Raw genomic sequence first — 16,382 nt, forward strand, 5'->3', positions numbered from 1 at the left:
CTTTCTTTATTACGTTATTGTTGCACTGTCTGCTCTACGTGCCTTTTTAATTGCCCCCTGGGGACAAACAAAGTTGTCTGAATCTGAATCTGAATTTATTAGCTCACATTCAAAGCTCTCTGCACTTTAAAAACCAGTCACACGCATCTGTATTTGACAAGCTGAAGAAAAAAAGACCTCTTTGATTACATGTTGCATCCTGCTTCTGAAGTGTTTCTATTAGGGGAAACTAATCCACATGTCCGAGCATTGGGAGAGACGTACTCCCTGCGTCCAACCTAGAGTCTACGCTTTTAATTTTTATATATGGCCTCCTGTCCGGCTGCCGGCGCTGTTTTTTCCTCCGTCAGACCGGGAGTCTAAAATCCGCAGGTCCCTTTAACGCAGCTCACATGGAGCTGTTGGCCCGTTCTACCTCGCGTGCTGGCAGTTGAAGCGTTCACGAACCAGCCAGAGCAACGGACTCGAACCGGTCACTCTCTGCGTCTCCGCCCTGGAACTTTACACACACACGACTATTTAGAAGTTATTTTTCACTGCAAACTCTGTAGCTGGCGTTCAGATCCTCCCGGAGAGACTTTGTTTACATAACTGACAAATGTAGCATACTTGGGTAGCCACACGGCGAAAGGACAACTCGTTAATCTCTGCGGGTTTGTTAGAAACATTGACGAAAAGATTGACTAAAAGTGAAAATTCCGAAGTATCGACATGACAGAGGAACTGGAGCAAATTCTTTCACAGCTGACAGAACCTGACAATGCCGTTATTCAGCAGGTAACGCCAAAAATATAAGTTGAAATTATTTTATTAGACAAGTCGAAAGTTTGACAACTTGTGCTAACGGTAAGAGTTAACAGTTGTCGAATCAAGCTAGCTAACATAGCAACGTTAACGTTTGTTAACGTACAGCTAACTGTCAAACCCTTGGTCCTTATAATTGTTAAGTGTTGGTATTTAAGTGTTTTGTGTCCTACCATGAGTTACCCACTGTCTGTGACGTTGGTAACTTAAAAGGAAAATCAAAGCTTAGATTGAGATCACCCTTTGATTTCTACAATCATGCGCTATGTGTGTGGCTGCCTATTTATCTAATGAGGACCTCTTTTTTCCTCTTTTAGGCCACGGCCAAGCTGAAACAGGCTTTCAAAGATCCAGCCATTATTCCAGCCCTGTGTGCTGTCATGAGTGGTTCCCAAAACCCTCAGGTATTGTGAGCTCTAAATGAGTTCTTCAAAGATAAAGGAAAATTTTATCTTTGTCTGTAATACAAATTTTACAGCTCCATGCAAGTAAAACAAAAAATACACAACTAGGCACAGAATAAGTCACGCGTGTGTAAACCATATATGAACATTTGTCTACCTTAAACATACGTATATATCCACACATGTTGAAAACCTACATATACGTTGCACTTGTATGAGCACCATATTGCACCTGGCCAGATAAATGATGTCAGCAGAATAAATTCCAGGGACCCACCGTGAGGATCAATGCTTAGGCCAGGCTCAGGAGTTCATACTAAGCCATTTGTTTGTTAACCAGTGTGATAGAAGTAGAAATAAAAGACTGTTTAAAACAGTTGCTCTTACATTTGTAGGATCTGTAAGGTCAACCTGAAGGGCTGTAGCCTGAAAATAAGATATGTAAGGGGTCCTTCAGGATCTTTTTTCATTGATTGTGTAAGATGGGGGTTCTTTCTTCCCAATTCTTTTCATTCCTATTTTAACCAAGCTGTTTATTTTTGACTTTTGATGCACTGGGAGAGTACTGTAGCTTGCTGTCATGCTGCATCTGATTATATTCTCCATTACAGTATTATAGAATTCTGGCACTGCAAAAGTTTTATCCTATAGGAGCCATCATTTCCAGAACTTGTGTCTCTCTGTATGTCAGAAAAAGAGATTGATAAGTATATGCTCTCACTATTTTGTGGTTTTATCTACGTTAGCCAAGTAACAAATATTATCTTCATTTTTTGCCTCACATCCAGATTCGCCAGTCAGCTGCAGTGATGCTGAGATTGAGAGTGAAGAAACACTGGAAGAAGATCAGCCCTAATGACAGAGAGAGGTTTGCATTGTACCTTTACAGAATAATTATCCACTGTTGTAGCACTGCATCCAGTTGCTATGTTTGAAATGAAGTTGATTGTGCTGTAATTAAGATGTTTGCCTTTTTATACAGCTTAAAGGCAGTGGTGTTGCAGGCCTTCATGCAGGAAACAGAGTAAGCAATTTGTTGTAAATGATAAATGCAATGAAGTGTTAACTCTTGTGAAATGTTACTGAACTGTTGACTGTCCCTCTGCTTTGCAGGCACTCAGTGCAGTACTCCATCTCCCAGCTGTGTGCAGTTATGGTTAAACATGAGACACCAGATCGCTGGCCTGCACTGCTGCAGCTTCTCAATGAATCCACCAAGAGCAGCAACCCTGAAGACAGACAGGTACACAAGTCATGTAACAGCCAGAAACGTAGATAAGATTAACTTACTGCTGCTTTTGAAGTTCACTAAGCATGTCTGAGCTTATTTACAGATTGTCTATATATTGGTGTGGGTTTTTTGACCCAATAGTTATAGTTTGTTTATAGCTCTACAGATATGTAAGTCTCCTCTTACATCACATTTTACATATTCTTGGGCCGAGCTCTAAAATATCAGCATTCTTTTGTTCTAACAGGTTGGCCTCCTGCTGCTTAATAAGGTGATGGATTCCAATCCTGAGCCTTTCAAGCCTCACTACTGTCAGCTGCTGCAGCTGTTTGGTACCGTGTTACAGGACCATGAAAACCCAACAGCCTTGTACTACTGCATCCTCACTCTCACAGCCATCACTGCATACACTGGCACAGACGAGATGGTGAGGAAATCATCCTGTTTTACACTTTAATATCTGTCAGGAACAGAGTGTCGGATTGCATGTCGACTTTGAAATCATTACAAATAGGATATACTTACAGTTAAGTTTAGGAAAACCATTGCCTGAATTGTCATAATTTTGAAGACACTTTTTGATGACATTTTACTGTGCTGTCATTTTATAGAACCAGATGCGTTCTATCATCCCAAGTCTGATTGTTGCTCTGAAACACCTCATCAAGGCTGATCAGGTAAATTATGATATTTAAAAATGTTTTAGAAGTACTGATGTTACTGTTGCTAGTCAAATCTAAAAATATCGATAAACTAGACTTTCTAGATTGTTGTGTTTATCTGTGTTTGCACAGAACCAAGCCAGTGAGGCTATGGAGGTGTTTAATGAGCTCATGGAGAGTGAAGTATCCATCATCGTCCCTCATGTTACTGACATTGTCAGATTCTTCTTGGAGGTAGGATTTGAATTTTGGTTTTCCCTGCCAGCTTTTTCTTCTGAATTTCATTTTAATTTCTGAACTGACAAATGCTATGTAATATATGAGATGTTTGTGATTTGAATGCCCTTAGAGTTTTACATTTGTATTTAAACACCATATGCTTGTGTTAGGTGGGCAGTGACACCACATTGAGTGACTCCCTGCGAGTGAAAGCCCTCTCTTGCATCGCCTTCCTCATCAAGTTGAAGAGCAAGGTAGTGTCACCCACCGGCAAATATAAATAAATTATCTATAGCTCTTCTTCAATTTGTAATAAATAACAAAGCTCAAAAGCATGACCAAAAATATTTGAAGGTTCTACAGTCATGAAGCATCTCAGTTTTTATGGATTTGAGGAGATAGTGGACAACTGTTTCTTTTTCTTTCTTGATTGTCATGGTCTTTTAAATAAGGTAAATATTTATACACAAACAGTTGTAGTAGATTTAAGGCAATTAATTACACATTTTACACATATTTTAACTTTCCTAAGCTGTCTATAATTCTGAGGTAATATTTCCATCTGAATTGGAGGGCAGTTGCCCCATTATATCCAGCATCAAGCAGCTTGACCAGAAAGAAAGTGCTTGGGTCAGTAGCACTTTCTTAACTAAATTTAGGTTAAAAAAAGGTTTTCTCTACTTTGCAGACAGTGATAAAGCAGAAGCTGCTAAACCCCATCCTACAGGCCGTTTTCCCTGTACTGATAGCAGCTCCCCCACCTGGCGAGCAGGACCCAGAGGATGAGGAGGATGACACTGGAGATGGCACAGACAATGAAAATACCAAACACTGTGCTGCTCAGGTGGGGAAAGGTTTTTTAACTGTGTCAGTACAGTTTGTGTTCCTCAGCTGCATTTTGTTTTGTGCCACCATTGACTTTGCTGCAACTTAAAACAGTTTGCAGTTCCAAGTAAACTGTTTGTCTATTTCCAGATTATTGACACTATGGCGCTTCATATGGCTCCAGAGAAACTGTTCCAGCAGCTAGTAAGTCACCTAGATATTAAGAAACTGCCCTAGTGATTCAATAATTAAGAGCCTTTACTTGTATACCTGCTGTGTTGACAATGCATTATGTTGTGTCTTTTTGTAATAGATGCCCCTGACTCAGGCCTGCCTTGTCAGTGAAAACCCCTATCAGAGGAAGGGGGCTATCATGTGTCTGGCTGTACTGGCTGAAGGATGTGCAGACCACATACGCACTAAGTATGTTTCTCTTTTATTCACTGATTTTTCTTTAAGAAACCTCTTGTTTTAAAAGGGGACACAGTCTGTTTTTTGTAAATGGCTGGGTGGTGTATAACAATTACCAGGATTTAACCATGTTCACCCTCTTGTCTGGCACATCTATTGCAGGATGCTGTCATCTCTGCTGCAAACAGTATGTCAGAGTCTTTCTGACAGTAGTCAGGTGGTGCGCAGTGCCGGCCTTTTTGCCCTTGGACAATTCTCTGAACATTTACAGGTGAGTGACATCATATACATTTGTTACCTTTGCACACATATGTAGAACTTTGCCATAGTGCTTTTAAAGATGTGTTTATGGACAAATATTTTGATTATTTTCACATACTCTTGTATTGTGGCAAAGTACGCTCAAAGTTTAGACTAAGGACTGTGTATGCAGGAGAGGACAAAAATGACATTACAGTGTGGAATCCCTTTAGTACCACTTAACTTTTACTCTAGTATCAAACTGCTCCCCAAAATCTGTAGTTTGCAGAATAAAACTATTTTTATGATTAGACTCAAGACCTCAGACCTTCTCTCAGTTTCTTTTGTTTCCTGTTTTTCCTACTCTGCTTCCTAGCCTGAAGTGAGCAAGTACTGTGCAGAGCTGATGCCTTTGCTGCTGGGCTACCTTTCGTCTTTAAATGAGGCAAAGGTCGGCCACGTCACTAAAGCCTTTTACGCCCTCGAGAACTTCATGGAGAACCTAGGTAAGCTAAAAAAAAAAAAAACCTTCTGCAGAGGAAACGTGAAACTTCCAGAGATGTTCAATTTCCTGGCATCCTTTTAAAGGACCCAAATGCTCACTGAACCACCCAAAGCTCCACTATTTGACTAAACGGCACTCAGTAGTACGTCATCAATATTTGATTTAATATGTTTATTAGTGCTGGCTTCTAAAGTTACCACCATGAAATTGTTAGTGACACTTTTTGAATGGAGAATCATTCAATAACAAAAAATTATGTCTCTTATTTTGTTTTTCTGAACAGGAGCTGACATCGAGCCCTACTTGCCCACCCTAATGGAAACTATGTTGTCTGCTCTCAACAACACTGACAACCTTAAGATTAAAGAACTAGCTGTGTCTGCCATTGGTGCCATAGGTAAGATGTAGTCAGTTATTTATTCTGAGACATACACTAGGAAATAGTCATGCAGTTTTTCTGCCTCATTCTATAAGCTTGTGAATAAGCTAATGCCTTTCTATCTTTTTCTTCTCTGACTTCATATATATAGAAAAGTACAAGGTGACTGTCAAAGTCATCATAATAGTATAAATTTTAGTGTCAGTTTACTGTTATGTTGGTGAACAGCTGTGTACTAACAGAAGAGTCAAGCAATCAAACAGAGATGCTATGGCTTAAATGTGAACAAAGTGACCCGCTCCGTGAATTACTGTTAATTACTTTGTTATCAGCCAATGCTGCCAAGGAGCTGCTGGTTCCTTATTTTTCTCCAGTGATTGAAAGCTTAAAGGGCTTTCTGACTACCACCACAGAGGAAATGAGGTCTCTGCAAACTCAGTCCTTGGGTAGGTAAACTCTCCATATTTGCATCTATACCTAATTTTTTTTCTTTAAAACTATATTTTCTCCAACCACTTATCCCCTGGTGGTGTTTTGTCAACCAATTTCTGTATGTGTTGTGTCTCTGTACTCAAAGTAAGGCAACTAGAAACCCAACAGCATGACTATATGGATAATGATCATGTTTTGTGGTTTCTCCCAGACACTCTGTCTGTGTTGGCCCGTACCATTGGCAAAGATGTCTTCAGTCCTCTTGCTGCAGAATGTGTTCAGCTGGGCCTTAACCTCACTGATACCATTGATGATCCTGACCTGAGACGCTGCACGTATGTAACTCAGTGTTTTCGTTTTCTCTCCACTCATTTGGCTGGACTGAACACTGTTTGCTTTTGCAGAACATAAAATGAACAAAATGAACAATAAAAACTAAAACAAAACACTGTTTCATACGTTAGACTATACAAAACAGTGTTATAATTTAAAAACACATATTTAGTTGTCTTCCCTTTAACAGAAGGGATGTCCAAAGCTTTTTCTCTGTTTAGTTGTGGTGTTCAGACAGTATTACAGTGTAGCTTCAGCCCACTCCAGATATCTATGATTTTGAGCAATTTTACCTTCACCCCTCTCTCTTTGTCTCTGTCAGGTACGGTCTGTATTCCGCTGTATCCATTTCCAGTCCCGACTGCCTGATTCCTCACCTCCCTGCCATAACAACTGTTATGTTGCTCGCCCTGAAGTCCAATGAAGGCATCACGGTATACACACAGCTCTCCGAAAACAATTTTTGAAGCTATGTGTAATATAAATAAAATAAACTACACAGTGATTCACTTTTCATCCCCCTGTCCTCCTTCTTTTCAGGCACACCTCGAGGAGGACAAAACATTTGTACTGCTGGACGATGACGATGATGACGACGACGACAATGAAGAAGAAAAAGATGGAGATGATTTTTTGGAAGATGAGTCTGAGACAGATGTCCATGATGTTGCAGGGTATGGCTCACCATATGTACACACACGTACATACATTTACTACCACTACTGAGTAAAAGACGGCTCTCACTCACCTGATACCTCATCTGTCTGTCTCTCAGGTTCAGTGTGGAGAACGCCTACATTGATGAAAAGGAAGATGCCTGCGACGCTCTGGGAGAGATTGCCTTCAGCACTGGGTAATAAATATTTAGAAATTGTCTTGTTTTAGCATAGACACAATCCTTCTTTGGCCTCTCCCCCACTTAGACTCTACTCTAAGCAAATGTATTACTAATGTTGGTCATTATGGGAAATGTACAGGCAAATCTGAAAATATTTTTTTTCTTTGGTGATGGTGAATCTTTTTTGTTTGTTTTGTCAGGATGCGTGATTTTTAAAAAACTGTTACGTTATGTCAGACATTTCTGTTTTGAGTATGTGTGCCTAATTTCCAACTCCTGTTGCTGTGTTTTCCCCTGACAGTGCTGCCTTCCAGCCCTTCCTGGAGTCCAGCTTCCAGCAGATTTATGAGATGAGAGATGTAAGTAATTCAGGCTGGCCGTTCGGCCCAATCATCCCTGTCTGTCTAATATGTTGTGAAAGTGACTTTGTGATCTGTATTTGTGCTATGCACATTGTTCCTCTGCGAGTGTATGTCTGGTTATACATAGAAGTGTCTGTAGGTGGACTCATACTGCCAGTCTAGAATGCCTTAGTTTGTCTTAGGGCAAGTTTGACAGCTATTTTAACACATGTAAATTATCTGTGAATTTTTTTAATTTTTTGCCATTTCTCTTTGAGAATCTCATAGTTGATAAAATGGGGTATGTTAACATCAGCACCCCACAATAAGGTTCAGTCATATATAAGACTGTAGCCTATATATAATCCAGATAGTTCTTATTTTTGTTATTCTGTCTATATAATTTCTCTTAGTTACTCCTTTCTTTGTCAACTTACGTGTTCATTTGGGGAAATTTTAGGAATTAACTGAGAAAAGCATTTCAGTTTAACCCACTAAAACTTCAGTGCGTGTTTTGTGATGTGCAAGTGGCCTGCTAGTGTAGTGTTCTCCATTGTCACCTCATAACAAGAAGGTCTTGGATTTGAACTCTACTGGAGGACACTGAGGTTTTGGTCTGTGTTTTGTTGTGTTTTTTTCTCTTACCTCAGAAGACATGCTTGTTGAATGCCCCTGCCACTGGTTCTGATAAAGGCACTTACCCCACAGTTTGGATTGGTCAGCAGACACTGCACTTTAGGCTCTTAATTACAGTAGTTAGAATTGGTTAGACCAACAAGATAAATATCCCATGTGGACTAATGATGGATAGTAAAATATATCCTGTATCAACAAGCCTCCCCTGATTGTTCACCCTACAGTTTCTGTTGGCAGATGCATGTTTACTGGGATCTTGGTAGAAAATAGATGCCTTTAGAGGGGGAGGTAATCGCTGTCATGGGAAGTTGAACCAGTGCTTTTCAGTTATGGGATGGACCCTCTACTTGTGACCCCATTAACCTGCCGTTTTTTTGAATGTGCTTGTATCTTGTTTGTTTGTTCTGTAACTTGATGCCTTTTTATATCCTCCCTTACTTCCCTCCCTCGCTAGTTTCCCCACGAGGACGTCCGCAGGGCAGCATTTGGAGCCATGGGCAAGTTTTGTCGAGCTCAGCACAAAGTGTGGAAGGAGAATCCCACTGAGGCCAACCACCAGGGTAATACAGGATACGGGATACAGAAATGGGCAGTGCTGCTTTCTGCTGTAGTGGAGATTATTTAACAAAATCAAGGCACACAAGAAGATACGCAGTGCATATACTTTTAGATTATACAAAAACATAAGATAAAAACTAGATAACATAGAAATATTCTTACTTATGTAAGACTGTGTCAAACAACAATCAGTGCTGTTGCCTTTAACTAACTTTCTTGCTTGTCGTTCTTGTACACCGTGTCCCTCATGCAGCCCTGTTGAAGCTGCTGGAAGTGGTGCTTCCTTGCTTTGTGGAAACAGTTCGAACAGAGCCTGAGCGCCTGGTTGTAATGGGTGTCCTGGAATCCATGAACGGTGTCATCAAGTCTTGCGAGGGGGAGGTTTTCAGAAATCCATCACGCCTTAAAGAGATCAGCTATGTTATCCGCGATGTGCTCAAGAAAAAGGTGAGGCAATGTGAAGATGTCAAAGCTAAGCTTGGTGAAATCATTTTTGATATACTTGGATGAATGTTGATCTATAAAACCTCAGATAATTATTTTTGTTTGTTTTCTCTCTGTCCACTTAGATGGCTTGCCAGGATGGTGGTGGCGATGAAGCTGAAGATGAAGACCAGCAGGTGCTGCAAATTTGTCATGATCATGAACGTCTATTTACACGTTATATACAAGGGATCTATTCTTGACTGCCACCATATTAGAGCAGATATATACACATTTTTTGTACTGTACACTGATGAGTATGGGATGGCATTTTTGGATGCAACATGCTGATGTATTCCTATGAGGGTGAAGGGAGAAAATATTGGACTCCAAAAGAAGCGCAAGAGCTTCAATATCTTCTGTTGCCTCCCACATTTAAGTGTCCTCACAGTGCACTGATACAGTCAATATAAAAATACTCACCATAATGTGTGAAGTATACAAGTGAAGAATGATTGTTAAGAGACTGTTTTTCAGCTCTGATTTTTTACATCCTATAAGTGCTAAAGTTGTTTTCTTCTCTATGTGTGTGTTTTTTTCTTGTCCAATTATTCAGTGAGTTTTGTGTTGATGTACTGTCTGTTTCAGGCCGAGTATGATGCCATGCTCCAGGAGTTTGCGGGGGAAGGAATCCCCTTGGTGGCCTCTGCTGTTCCTGCTGACAGCTTTGCCCCTTTCCTCAATGACCTGCTGCCTCTCATCATGGGCAAAACTGTGAGTTTGAACGCACTGGCCAGCACACGGGTTTGACAGAAGCCCACTTACTCCATCACTTAGTTTTTTTAAACTCTCCTGATCACTCACCAAGGAGAGAAATGATCCAAATGGAACTACAAGCTCAGTTTAAGGAGAGTGACTGCTTAAGTGAAAAAAAAAAAAGGTGGCAGTGGTTGCTTGAAAATGTGATTGCTTTCATAGAAACAAGGATGCTTTTTGTCACAGCCTGCACAGCTCAGCAGTTTAAAAGGTTGGAGACAAACAAGCGATTGTGAATTTGCGTGTCATCTGTAAGTGTTAGCTTGTCCCTTGAAAGAAAACATGGAAGAAAGATGACATCTTTTCTATATCCATGAGGTGCTTCACATCTGTAAAACAAGCTTCTTGCTGACAAATACTCAGCTGCAGTAAAGGACGCTGTCCAGAATCATTTGTAGAGCTCTACACAGGACAGTTTTCTTAATCTGGCTAGATTTTTTACCAGTGCCTTCTGCTCCTGTCAAACATTTTGACCATTCACACCCAACGATATAGAGATCCACTGATTTTGTATCTTCCCAACTAAGAAATTCATACCTGCTGGTAATTACGTGGGAGAATGACAATTGCATTCATAAGAATTATTCATTCTAGTGTAGTAAATACAGGCTTAATACATTCCTCGTTAGTATCTTTTTTTCAATTCAGTTCAATTCAATTTCATTTATATAGTGCCAATTACAGTCAAATTGTCTCGAGACGCTTTACAGAACCCATATGCCTGACCCCCAGAGCAAGCCAAAAGGCGACAGTGGCAAGGAAAACACCCTTCTAACAGGGAAAAAAAACCCTCTAATGTGGGGGGACCCATCTGCCTGCTGGCCGGGCGGGTTGAGAGGGACAGAAGAGGTAGAGAGGTAGAGGGATAGAGATAGAGGGGTAGAGGGTTACAAGTAGAGGGTTACAGTTGGTGGGAGAACAACCACACATCTGAAGCATCCAGCTCTGGGACCAGGGACACTCGGAGAAAGGACACAGGGAGAAACAGAGTTAGTGTAATGCAATAATGGTATATATAGTAAATACAAAGGTAGTTAGAGAAGGGCTCAGTGCATCAAGAGAGGTCCCCCAGCAGCCTAGGCCTATAGCAGCATAACTAGGGGCAGACTAAAGGGACGTCGAGAGGGGAAGTCAGTTGTGCAAATGAAAACACCACCGTCAGAGTCCCCCAGTCAGCCCTAACTATAAGCTTTGTCAGCCCTAACTATAAGCTTTAAATATATGCATGGAGTAGTGCTTTTTCTTTGAAGGACAGCTTACGTTGACTGAGGAAAACAGAGCAGAATGCCATATTTGTGCGCGCTTGACGCAGCTAAGTTGAATTCTTCTGTTATTGTCAGTAACAAAAAAATCTGTCCATTGTCAGACTTGCCTTGCTTTGCTTTGAACTTTAAAAACCTGATTTGATCTTCTCTCAAGTGTATTTTCTGACTCCTTGCTCCCACTCACAACAAAGATAAAACTACCCATTCCTGCAAGATTTGTGTTGGGCTCCACATGACCTGCAGGATCCCAGTCTCAGTGTGGTCCTCTAGTATAATGTAATATTGATAGAAACCTTTAAAATGCAGTTAACGTATAATGTTTTTGATGTGTCCTATTTTATTTTAGTTACTGTCATGCTCACACTTTTGCTTTCTTAATAGAAATCCACAGGCACGGTGGCAGAACGATCCTTCTCTCTGGGTACGATTGGAGAAATCCTCCAAGCTCTAGTGACGGCCCCTGGAGGCCAAGGACTGGCAGGCCGACTGTCCAACCGTTTGCTCCCTGTGCTGGTGGCTGGAGTGAGGGACAGCGATCCGGAGGTTCGGAACAACAGCGTGTTTGGACTGGGATGCCTGGCTCAGGCTGCTGGACCCATCGTTTTAACGTATCCTTCTGAGCCAAGTCTGATTCTGTCTTCAATAGGTGTTTTTTTCTTTATTTTAAATGACATAACGTCTGGTCCTTAGCAAAGTGTGTTCCAGAGACTATCCCATGATGCTGTCTGTGTTTTCCAACCTGCTGGTGAAGGAGTCAGACGCCAGGGTGATTGACAACCTGTGTGGTGCCCTCTGCAGGATGATCCTGAGCAATGTGGAAGCTGTCCCTCTGGAGCAGGTATGTCACATCAAGTGGATTTTAGCCATCGCAACTAATGTTTATTTGTTGTAAAAATAGTCAAAAGCAGGAAATTCACTGCAAACTCAACAACTGAACTCTATCGGTTGTTCAGTCAAATGACGTAGCTTTGCTCACTGACAGGTTGTACCTGCTCTAGCGGCTCGTCTTCCACTCAAAGAGGACATGGAGGAGAACAAGACGGTGTTCAGCTGCCTGGCTTTGCTCTACACACACAGTCCTTCTCTGGTACAGTAGAAACCCCATTTACCTCTGGCTTTAAATTTTCCATAGTAGAGAGGATATGTGTCAAGATTGTGCCTCTGTTGAGATCCAAGCTATAAATAGTAATATTTCATAGAAAATAGCTTTTTATTATGTGGTCTGGGAAAATATGTTTACTGCTTAATAGAAAGATTTTCTTAAAGATGCTGACAACAAACACATGTAGGGTATGTGATTATTCTGCATTAATAGTACAAGAACAGCTGTTTGATATTTTGAATGATGCATTGTATGGACCACCATCAGGCCACCCTGTCTTTAATTTTTTTATTAAATGATACTTGTTAAACAGTATTTTCATACAATCCACCATAAGATCATGACAGAATCCTCAAACCTAAAGAATTGAAATAAATGTAGACACAGTGCAGAAACCTAAACATTCAATTCAGAGCAGACTTCACAGACAACACTTGCTCAGATGAAAATCCTGACGTTCGCAGTATGTCTCACATTGTGCACACTTAGTCCAAGCTTTATATATTAAATGCTACCATGTGTTTTTAAAAAAAAAAAATCTCCTTTTCCCTTTCAGGTTGTGAAGGTAATGAAGCAGATAGTTGTTGCCTCCAGTCACGTCTTGGACCACAAGGATGTTGATAAAGGTGAAAATTTCTTTGATAACATGAAGGCTGTTTTTTCAGAAGGCACTGACAGTCACCCTCTTTGAGCAAAGTACATCAGGCTCATTATTGTTCCAACTATCTGTGCTTCAGTTGTTCTCGAAAACAGAAAAAACACAGCACAACTGACACTCTCACACTTTATCTCACAGGTCACCCTCAGTCATCATCACTACTCTCCTCTAATCTCTATTCAGTGTTTTGCTGTCATCCCTAACCCTTAGTTTCCTTCTCCTCCACAGAAACCCAGAACACTGCAGTTCTACTGATGAAACAATTTGCCCAGAACCACTGCGCAGAGTTCCAGGCAGCTGTGAGGCCTCTTCCAGCAGAGCAACAGGCCAAACTTAGTGCAGTCGTCACTGCCTCATAACTCTCACACACCCTTCCACTCAGAATTTTTATACTGTAGGTGGAAAAAGGGACAGTTGTGTGTGAAGTTTCCCCTAAAATGATCTAAATACAGCACTTGAACCATTCTGCTCCGGTTATTATTATATTCAGCAGCTCTGCTTCTGACTATTAACTTTTAATTTGTTTGCTTATGTGCATGGTATGTTGAAGTTTTATTATTTTACAAGTTCTGGTTTACCATCCTGTGTATTCTGTTTTGTTTTCTGTTATTCCTGTAAAGTGCTACCATTAATTGTTACGCTGCCCCCTTTCCACTGTTTGGAAAGACCTCTGGCTTTACTATCAGAGTGTGAAGCAATTTATTCTCCTGGTAAATATCATTTTTCATTACCATCTACCATTTTAAATCAGCAGGCTGTGACCTGTGGAGTCCTATGTGCTCTTTTCTAACATTGCCTTATTCAGAGATTTCACTGCTGCTTAAAAATTGACTTCTGCACCGAGCCAACGACCCGTAGAGCTCACTGACTAACTGGACATATGCTCATTTGTTATTAAAAACTGCGCTTACTTTACCCTTAGTGCACTCTGTTAATGCTCAGCAAGAACTCTAGAGTATTTGTGCTACTTTTTAGTATTTACAAACAATATCCTGCAGTACAAATTGAAGAATACTTTTACAAATGCTTCCAATATTTAACAGGATGCTATATCGCCATCTAGGTTCACCATGCAGTTAATGTCAATCCATTCAATCTCACAGAGAGGGAGAGTGCCGACATGTTGAAGCCTCTGAAGTAAATGCAAACTTGCATCAAAAAATGTGCTTTGCTGTGGACAATTTGAACTTTTACATCGCCCCGTTGTTTTAATTCTTCTAAAAAAAAAAGCGTAACCAGATGTTGGCCTGTAGAGTCACATTAAATTACACTCCTCTTTTATTCGGGATGATGGATGCTGCTCTTCAGATCTCCCGTTGTCCCTGATCCTCGGTGACGCCAGGCTGCTGGTTCTGAGCGTCCAACGCCATCGTCATCTGCACCGGTGTCAGTCCATTCTCTGCTGATGCACACACAGGCAGAAAACATGTTTTTAACGGTTTCATATTGTGCACAATCCACTTTTTACTTGCTTTAACACATAGAAAAGACTCCTCAGGGCTAAAAGCTGAAGTATTCTAGACATGTGACACTTCTATTGTTAAAAATGTATGGGACCTTTAAGCACATTTGGTATTTAACACGCATGTGAATGTCAGACGGACAAATTCAACACATGTATGTCAGTTGTGGATGAAGAGTTACACAAAAATGTATTTTGTTGTCTAGTTTGCAGATCTATGTCACAACAAGCCTTATTTTCTGCCTGGAAGCATCTAATTTTGCTCTGAGAGATGAAATGGTGTTTATTCCAACAAGTCAACCACATCTTTTACAAATTCCTGACACCGTTTGAGGTCCAAGGTTTTGTTTGGATGCTGATGTAATGTTTGGGATGATCTCATTTCAGTTTTCAGCACGGCACCGTGATCCACATCAGTTCACGCTATGTGACGCCTCACTGAGTGGCTTGTAGATGTATTTTCCTCCCTCAAATGTTCATCTTTTGGGAGAAATCTGAATCCAGAAACCCTGAAGTGACTCAGCAGAAATGACATTAACCTTTGTGTTGTCTTGCGGGTCAAAATTGACCCGTTTTAAAGTTTGAAAATATGGGGAAAGAAATAATTTTCACAGTGAAACTTCTGATGTCCAAATTTTCAACATTTTTGGGAAGTCTTTGAACATTTTTGGTGGAAAAAAAATGTTAAAAATGTTTCTTACGAACATTCACAAAAAAATCAACCAAAATCCAGCGAAATTCGCTGATTTTGGTTGATTTTTTTGTGAATGTTCTTAAAGAAAATAGAAGTTTTACTGATAAATATGTAATCACTAGATATTTTTAGGGGTTTTTTTTGAAGATTTTTACTCATTTTTTGAAAATATTTACTAGAATTTTCTTGCCAATTTTTTATTTTTTTTTTAAAGTAAAACTTTTAAGGGAAACTTTTAAGGAATTATTGGAATTTTCTTCCTGAAGGTTTTGCAAATTTTATGAAATTTGGAGATTTTTTTTCTTGCAGAATTTTTGGAATTTTTTCAGACAAAGAATATTTTTTGGTGGCCGTAAATGAAGACAACAGGACATAAATAGTCTTTATCTGAATGGATTAAAGCTGCTCCCAGACCTGTGTATCTCTGTTTCCAGGGCAAAATATTCATCCCGGTGCGACAGAAGGAGCGGTCGGTGTGGGCCTCGGTGCTGTACAGAACCTCCTGGAGCTGTTTGTCTCCTGTTTTCTGGGCTTTCACTCTTACCTAAATCAAATAAACACACTGGAATCATTTTACTTCTCTTCACATCCCTGCAGATGAATGTTAAAGTCCTACCTCCAGGATGGTGATCTCTTTCTCCTTTAGCTTCCCTGCTTTGTTCTTCACCTGGGTCTTCTTGGTGTCCACCCACACCACCCTCTCCTTCACCTCTGACCTGAACACACATATAACATGAGCACACACAGCCTTGTTCTAATAAATGTCCCTCAGACAGTTTTACTCACTCTTGGATGCCCAGGTCGGCCAGAGTGGTGTCCAGGAAGGGGAAGGGTTGGTAGGCCGGGTCGGGCTGCACCTGGATGGGCAGTGTCACTGCCATGGGAATGTCCCACTCCAGCTCCACTCTCACCATCAGGTTGCGAGGGAGCTCCTTGCCTGCTTCCCTGTTGGCCTCTCCCTCCTCCACCAAGCGTTTTGTCTCGTCTGCAGCCAGTTTGACTCACTGATCTGTATCTTTGTTCTGATGCTTATCTGCTGCAGATACTTTCTCTCCTCCTCCTCCTCTGGGTGATTCAGAGCTCTTCTGATGATAGAGGCCTCTGGAAAGCGTGGATGTGTGATGCGTCCAGACTGGTGTTGTGC

The 16,382-nt window shown here is 40.8% G+C and overlaps 2 protein-coding genes across 3 annotated transcripts; one reads left to right on the forward strand and one right to left on the reverse strand.

Annotated features, from left to right (window-relative positions):
* The first annotated feature begins 391 nt into the window (after window positions 1–391).
* On the forward strand, window positions 392–13,997 carry ipo4 (importin 4). Its single transcript, XM_023275441.2, has 30 exons — window positions 392–777; window positions 1,122–1,208; window positions 1,997–2,076; window positions 2,191–2,232; window positions 2,322–2,451; window positions 2,687–2,866; window positions 3,051–3,116; window positions 3,234–3,335; window positions 3,491–3,574; window positions 4,009–4,164; window positions 4,296–4,349; window positions 4,459–4,568; window positions 4,719–4,827; window positions 5,173–5,302; window positions 5,585–5,698; window positions 6,013–6,126; window positions 6,324–6,447; window positions 6,768–6,879; window positions 6,986–7,119; window positions 7,221–7,298; window positions 7,585–7,642; window positions 8,715–8,820; window positions 9,072–9,265; window positions 9,388–9,438; window positions 9,890–10,015; window positions 11,704–11,930; window positions 12,028–12,160; window positions 12,305–12,409; window positions 12,981–13,050; window positions 13,311–13,997. Exons 1-30 carry the CDS (start codon window positions 712–714, stop codon window positions 13,439–13,441), a joined length of 3,273 nt encoding a protein of 1,090 aa, XP_023131209.1. The 5' UTR covers window positions 392–711; the 3' UTR covers window positions 13,442–13,997.
* On the reverse strand, window positions 12,699–16,382 carry si:ch211-196f5.2 (uncharacterized protein LOC556372 homolog). 2 transcript variants are annotated; one of them, XM_035950604.2, is made up of 4 exons: window positions 16,025–16,382; window positions 15,855–15,954; window positions 15,653–15,782; window positions 12,699–14,484 (listed from the first exon to the last, which is right to left on the reverse strand). In XM_035950604.2, the coding sequence occupies exons 1-4, from the start codon at window positions 16,150–16,152 to the stop codon at window positions 14,387–14,389; spliced, it is 456 nt and encodes a 151-aa protein (XP_035806497.1). In that variant the 5' UTR covers window positions 16,153–16,382; the 3' UTR covers window positions 12,699–14,386. The 2 variants fall into 2 exon arrangements, with proteins under 2 accessions (XP_035806497.1, XP_035806498.1); XM_035950605.2 differs by having other exon boundaries at window positions 12,699–14,481; window positions 16,025–16,380.

The sequence above is a fragment of the Amphiprion ocellaris genome, chromosome 22, assembly GCF_022539595.1.
Source record: "Amphiprion ocellaris isolate individual 3 ecotype Okinawa chromosome 22, ASM2253959v1, whole genome shotgun sequence".
In the NCBI taxonomy this organism is placed as follows: domain Eukaryota; kingdom Metazoa; phylum Chordata; class Actinopteri; family Pomacentridae; genus Amphiprion; species Amphiprion ocellaris.

Bases quoted from the DNA above. Each gene is read 5' to 3' on its own strand.
- ipo4 (XM_023275441.2), top strand. From the start codon at position 712: ATGACAGAGGAACTGGAGCAAATTCTTTCACAGCTGACAGAACCTGAC. The intron at 1,209-1,996 runs GTATTGTGAGCT...CCTCACATCCAG, and splicing joins GTGGTTCCCAAAACCCTCAG to ATTCGCCAGTCAGCTGCAGT. The intron at 7,120-7,220 runs GTATGGCTCACC...TCTGTCTCTCAG, and splicing joins GATGTCCATGATGTTGCAGG to GTTCAGTGTGGAGAACGCCT.
- si:ch211-196f5.2 (XM_035950604.2), bottom strand. From the start codon at position 16,152: ATGGTGAGAGTGGAGCTGGAGTGGGACATTCCCATGGCAGTGACACTG. The intron at 15,955-16,024 runs GTGAGTAAAACT...ATGTGTGTTCAG, and splicing joins GCCGACCTGGGCATCCAAGA to GTCAGAGGTGAAGGAGAGGG. The intron at 14,485-15,652 runs GTCTGGGAGCAG...TGTGTGCATCAG, and splicing joins CTGGAAACAGAGATACACAG to CAGAGAATGGACTGACACCG.